This window comes from Amphiura filiformis, chromosome 10 (assembly GCF_039555335.1).
Source record: "Amphiura filiformis chromosome 10, Afil_fr2py, whole genome shotgun sequence".
In the NCBI taxonomy this organism is placed as follows: domain Eukaryota; kingdom Metazoa; phylum Echinodermata; class Ophiuroidea; order Amphilepidida; family Amphiuridae; genus Amphiura; species Amphiura filiformis.
Genome location: NC_092637.1, coordinates 35,667,651 through 35,674,620, shown reverse-complemented (window position 1 = coordinate 35,674,620; position 6,970 = coordinate 35,667,651). Strand labels below are relative to the sequence as shown.

The 6,970-nt window shown below is 42.2% G+C and overlaps 1 protein-coding gene across 1 annotated transcript in view; it reads right to left on the bottom strand.

Moving 5' to 3' along the window:
- Positions 1–216: 216 nt before the first annotated feature.
- Positions 217–6,970, bottom strand: part of LOC140162795 (uncharacterized) — a 38,110-nt gene continuing 31,356 nt past the window's right edge. The window contains 5 exon segments of the mRNA XM_072186096.1: positions 217–3,553; positions 3,556–3,881; positions 4,650–4,781; positions 5,765–6,120; positions 6,569–6,759. Of these exon segments, the coding sequence (XP_072042197.1) occupies positions 1,614–3,553; positions 3,556–3,881; positions 4,650–4,781; positions 5,765–6,120; positions 6,569–6,759 (2,945 nt within the window). The 3' untranslated portion in view covers positions 217–1,613.

The window sequence follows — 6,970 nt, the reverse complement described above, 5'->3', positions numbered from 1 at the left end:
ATCTATACATATTTATGACACACACACGCCAGACTTTCGTATTCAAAATTTTAACTAATGAATGATTATTTTGTGCCCGTACAGTCAAACCCCTTTTCCATATTTGCAATTTTCATAGCACACTGCTGTGATGAGTTGGTAAGACATGTCACTTTCGTATGTCCAAATTGGCAATATTTAGTATGTCCCATGTTGAAACTTTGTCAGAAATTGAACGGTCAGATAGCACACACATCTGCATGTACACTGGATACATGCCCAGCTGATAAAAATTGTCCTTCATGTTGTGTCCCTTCCAAGGAATTCCAGTTAGGGATAATTTTCATATTGCATGAAATATAATATTTTCTTTTTCGTTTCCCTCCCTTAATCGTTAGGGGAAAAAGATGGGGCCAATTTTGGGCCATATGGCTGCTGGAACCTCAAGCAATAAGTTGCCCATTTAATATCTAAACAAGAATTGGCAAATAAAATTACAATAAATTGGGCTATTCCATCTGATAACCATACCCTATTTGAGGAACAGTTTGGAATTCCAACCAAATTTAACATTTTTTACATTCATTTTTTTGGAATTCCACATAAAAGTTCCAAAATGTGGCCCAAATAGTGTACAATCCTACTGGATATCATCATTTTAACATAAAATGTGTAAAACTTTCCACCTGGATTGAAATTAGATAACAGTGGGGGCATGGATGAAATAGTACAGTATGAATTTATATCCCTACATACTCTACATGTACATAATCTAACTACTTCAGGCTGGCCAGAAAAAAATATCACATGTCCACATGAAATAAATACAAATTTAGCATTCTGGCCAACAAAACTAAAATCAAACAAAAAACATGTCAGCTAAGAAATACTATCTTTTCAAACGTTGTTTTACTTTTATCTGAAACTTTAATATTTATCTAAATTTATGAAAATAAGTTTGATTTTCTTCTTTATTTACAAGTACATCTCTACAAATGTACTTCAAAGCAATTTGTCAATTTGGTTTAGGTTTTAAATAATTCATGAAGTCATGAATAATTCATGCCTGAAATCAGGCCGACATCGGGGAAAAATATTCATTTTTACTTAATTATTGAGATAAAGGGTTCGTTCACAAATTCAAAGTTACCCCTTAGACTTTTTTAAATAAATTGGAAAGTTATTGACGGAATTAAAAAATTGTAAGCATCACTGACAGCCTGTTTTGTTTAACAGAACTGGTCCAATTTACAAAGTGCATGCTTTGTGAGAGTCGAATGGACCAAAGTGCAACTTACAACACTGCATTTTGGTCGAACATTACTGTGTGTGACATTGTAAATTGGACCACGTATGTAAAACAAAATAGGCTGCTAGTAACTTTCAAAATTTGTTTAATTTCAAAAACAACTTCAATTTATTTTAAAGTCTTAGGTGGAGCTTAGAACTTATGAACCCTTCATGAACTGTGACATACTGCCACAGGATTAAAGCATATACATGTACCAAATGAGGTATACCATTACTATTGGAAAGATATCCTGATTTTCAACTTTAATTTTTGTACAATTCCTATATTAACTCCTATAATCCAAAGATGTGCTACACTCCTAGATACAAGTCAGGAGCTATGATCAACTCCACCCGGGCTCACTACCATTAAAACCACCACGTCCTCTAAACCCTCCCCGAGCACCTCGACTAGGACCTGGAGCTCCTCCTCTACTAGCCCCTGGAGCACCTCTACTAGGACCTGGACCTGAGTTACCAAGAAGAGGGCGTACGCCTTGATTATTTGCACCACCCCTGAAAACTGGGCCCCCTCCTCGTCCTCTTATACCGCCACCTCTAGAAGAATTTGGAGTCCAACCGCCACGCCCTCCTCCACCCATCGGTCCCCTGCCTCTTGGTGCTCCTCTTGGGGATGGAGTATTCTGAAGTTCCAAACCGGATGCCTGCCTTCGTATGATGTCCGCCACTCCTTGTCGTTCATTACTAGGCGAGTTTTTAGTTACTGGAGTAGGTGGTCCAGATCGGCTTGCTATTGGGCTGTAGCCTGGTTTGCCAGCGTTATTGGAAGGTTGCGAGTTGGCACGACTAAACGGCGGTTGGCTTCTCTGCAACGAATCGTGGAACGACTGGTTGCTATCGTCCTCCATATCATTGCCTTCGGGTGAGGGAGGAAACTTAGAGGAAACCACATCTGGCGAGGTTGGATAGCGAGGTGGCGCTGCTGTACGCGCTGCACTAGGGAAAAGTGGCTGTCGCTGAGAACCTCCCGGTCGACTGGAAAATCCGGCAGGTTGGGATGACTTGTAACCGTCTGGATAACTTGGCGAGTTGCTAGAGGTGTTGGGATAGCCCGTAGAGCTAATAGGATCATATGATGATGACGTCATAGTCGTGTTCGTATTGGATGACTCCATCTTGGAACTGACAGGTGGATAGTGTGGCGTGCTGCTCTGAGAGCTGTTAGCGTACGAAGCCTGTGCAGGATAGTTCATGCCATCACTTTGTGCCGATGTACTGGGATAATCATCAATCTCATCCATAGTAGGGTAATGCGTGGACGGCAAGTCCGTATCGTAACTCTCGCTCTTGGCTACTGAATGTCTTGGATACTTCTTAAGAATAGACTTCTTTGGCGCTTGGCTTTCCCTTGGCGTATCATCCTCACCTTGACTACTCGACTGACTGTTCTCCTCAGATTGCAACACATGGGCTAGTTCACTGAGTGCTTCGTTTTCCTCGGCAGAAATATCGGCAGACATGCCCATTGCCCCAAATCCTTGCTGAGAAAGCATCTGAATGAGAGCTGCTTTCACTCCTGGTGTAACCAGCGTCCCTTCTTCTATTTGTATATCGTCCTGATCAGGAGATTCTGGGGGCGGTCCTGGGGGTGTCGGCGGTTTCCATGCACTAGATCGACTGTCGCCATCCTCCGAAGGGCCGGCATAGGACGCTCCTCTGTCGCCAAAACTATCTTCACTTTGAGTTGATCCTGGGTATGGATACCCAGAACCAGGATGTCGGGCAGAACTATCACCACGACCATACTGTTCTTTACTATCTGAGCTAACAGTCTGAGTGGTATACACGCTACGTGTTTCAGCTACCGGGCTTGTGTAAACTGATCCACTGCGTGAAGTAGCGCCATACTTGCTACCAATCCCCGCGGAATTGCCTTCATAATCACGATTCCCTTCGTGGCCTGATGAGCTTTTCTCACTTTTTCCGCCTTTTTCAGCAGACTCTGGTTTCAAGCTGCCTTTACCAAACAGTGTTGAGACATACTCCTTGAAATTTGACGTCATTTCACTCGTCTTTTCGATGGCAAGTCCACCCTGAGGAGTATTCACACCACTAGTATTCGTCGATGATTCTTTACTGGCCTGAGCATTGGACTTAAGTACTTTCTCTAACAAAGCAGTGGCTACATTAGCTGATACAACACTCTCACTACTACTACTACCCCCGCCCTTTTTCGACTGCTGATTTGTGGCAGCAGCCGCTATTAGCAACTGCATGTTTAGATTTTCAAGTAACTTAATAGTTGAGGCATCAACCTTAACCCTAAAGCCTCTGCAAGCTTATCTACATCCAGCGACGGCTGCGAGGCAAGACCACTGATGAGCGTCGCCAGCTGGTTTTCGGTCGAAGACGGGGCATCACCTTTGCTGTCTTCATCACTCCCTCCGTCGCCACCCTCTTTGGAAGACTTGACACCGGACTCTCCATCACCGCTGATGCCTGGAATCTTGACTTGATCATCGGAAGCAACACCGGACCCCTCCTTGCGTTTCTTGTCTGTTGAAGGTTGGGCGGCTGAAGCCTGCTGCGCACGCTCCTGTCTTCGTCTGCGCTTGCTCCACAACTCGTGACAGTCTTGCCAGTGAGGTAAGCTGTATAATGAAAATGATGAAATAGTACTGGTAGTAAGTAAAGTGCTTCATAAGTATCGTTATCAACACTTCAAATAAACCTGTCCTTATAACTAATTTTTTCAATGGTTTAATGCTCATTATTATATGATAGCAATATATAACATCTTCCACAACTTGGACCATATTCACATGTATTCAGTCTTCGAACTAATTTTTTACCTTGGGGTGCACCCCATTTTGAAAACTGTGGTGCAATTTCATCTGATGCAGAGCAATTCAAAAATCTCAGACAATCAACACATAAAGTCAGTACAATGTGGTATAGCAATTTTGCGCCACACTTTTGAAGCTGTATCGTAACCAGTGAATTTTGGGGTGCAAATTGCACTGCGATAGGGCTTATTTCGAATGCTGCATGTATTAATTTTGAACTCAGCTTGAATTCAACCCAGATGATGACTTGCAAGTATCCCTACATGCAATATGGTTCTGCGCTTTCCCTCTCAGAATTCAGCATACATGGGTCAAGGTCAGCAGCCACAGCTTCCATTGTTTTGTGTGGAAGAAATTGAAATTCTTTTCCAAAATCATGCAAAAATCTGTCCTGAAACCAATTTACTTGTATAAGAATTGCCTTTTCATTCCATGAGAGCAATTTCAAAATGACCCATTTTCATGCACAATTCTATGGCCAATGGGCGAGTGGGTGCTGTTGCATGGGTTAATTTGCATAGTGCACGTCGGGAAGTTTTTGCAATTCATCCATTGAATTCAACCAATGCTTACTTTGGCGCTGAAATCTTGTTGGAGTCAACCGTCTTGAGCCACGGACAGGTCAGCGCATCATGGGCTGTGATGCGCTTGTCTGGGTCAAGGGTCAACATCTTGTCCAGTAGATCCAACGCTGGTTTAGGAAGCCTGAAAAACAAGGGGAAGACACTTGGTTGAAAGTTAATATTAATTAGAAATTTCTGCACACTTATTAAGACATACCTCATACTCATCTAGACAAAAACAAAAGTTGGATGGGAATGTGACATCTTCCAAAATGCATGCCTCAAATTCTGCTGATATTTACTTTGCATGTTGCAATCATTTTATGCCACAAGTCTTTGAAATAGCCATCTTTCTTTGGCTTTTTCTCATATTTGTCAGCAATTTTTATCATTCTTATTTTCGTGTAATTTCAACGTCCTTGCTGACAAAACAATCTTTTTTTAATAAAACAGGTTGGCGATGCGGATAGATGGATTGACGTACTGTCGATTTTCTTGTGAGCTCGATTTGATCCATTATCTTACGATATTTCTATTCACCTGACTATAGACCACTTGACATGTGACGTCATTGCCCGGCAGTATGCGCACGCATTATGGTACTTTCTATTGTTCTTTGCCCTGCACTGTGCGTGCGCATCGTAGTTTGCTCAGGGCATGTGTATTTTAAATCTCCCACCACGTTTCATATAGTACAAGAAAGCCATTGAACAGTGAAGCGGTTCGTTCGAGCATATCGAAATACCAATCCCTCGCCTTTGTTGATAAACATTGATGTCAAGTGGTCTATACTGATTCAATGAGTCTTTTATATCTTGCACTTTCCAGATTACAGCTCATATATTTTCAGAATCATCACCACTGATTTTTTTTAACCATTCCATTAAATCCAATGCAAAATCACCACTTGTGGCATTCAAACAGTTTTTTGAATAGCTAACATATGACATGTACTTACCAAAGCCCAACTCAGTTGAATAACATTCTGGCTAATTAAAATTAAAAACATGTCAAGAGTAAGAGTTACAGCAAGGACCAACAACCCATCAAAAGTTCACATTGGAAAATTACAATCAGCCACTATTATATACCCAACCCCCTCCCACCCCCAGGCCTAAAACTTACAGGGCAAACTCCTCTCTCAAGCGGCGGTTGTACGTCTTCTTCGGTTTCATAGTGTTGAACAGCGGCAGTCTGATCACGTCCGGCCACACAGCCGGCGTCGGCGTGCCGCAAATGCGGCTGATGAGCTCCAGCTGGGCCAACTCGTGGTTGGCTTGAAATATCGGTTTCCTTGTGAACAACTCCCCAAGGATGCACCCGCAACTCCACACGTCGATGCCGGGTCCATAACGCTCCTCGCCCAGGAGTAACTCCGGCGGGCGATACCATAGCGTGATGACTTTGTTGGTGTACGGCCGGCTCTTATCATCAGCATGATAGAGCCGGGCTAATCCAAAATCGGCCAGTTTTATATGGCCCTGTAACAAGGAAAAAAGGAAAGTATATTATGCAATGATAGCCAATGCAAGTGGAAGTGCAGATAGAAATTAGAATGGGAAATTGCTACTAAAGATGTTCCAATTATATGGGCTACTAGCTGCAATGAACTCTAAGGCTCATTGCAGCGAAAAATATGTGTCGGCCGTTGGTCGAGATTTTTAGAGCTAATTTTTTATGTTTTGACATCTCAGGAAGGGGCAAACCTACCAGAGTGGTGCTTCAATGCTGCGTCCATTTGGTTCCAACATATTCTGACAATTAATTTTCACCTGAATTCATCTTTAATTTGTTTTAGTGGTTTTTAGAGGAGTAAATGGAAATTATTAGGTTACATTTTAAAGCCAATCATGAAGGAATTACGATGATAGGTCTCCTAAAGAGAGGTTAAAATCTTTTGTTGTGAATCACTGTGTCGCAAATACTTACTTTATTATTGAGTAGTATATTGGAGCATTTGATATCCCTATGCAGAAAGTTCTTCTTATGACAATAAGCAAGCCCATCTAGAAGCTGTTTCATAAAGCTACGTATATGTTCCTCGGTGAAATTCACCAGGCCTGATTCCAGCAGGCCCATCAGGTCATGGTCCATGTACTCAAATACCAAATAAAAGGCACCTGAAAGTAAATTGAGGTGAAGAAATAATGTGTGAATACTAAAAATATGAGAAGGGCTGACGTCAGGGCTTCAACTCATTATCATGAATACAAGGTTGTGGGTTTGAACCTTGGTAGTGGCACCAACTTGGGCAACGTCTTTTCACTTCTTTTGCTGCTCTCCACCCAGGTGTATAAATGAGTACCTGCATAATGCAGACTCCTGATGCAG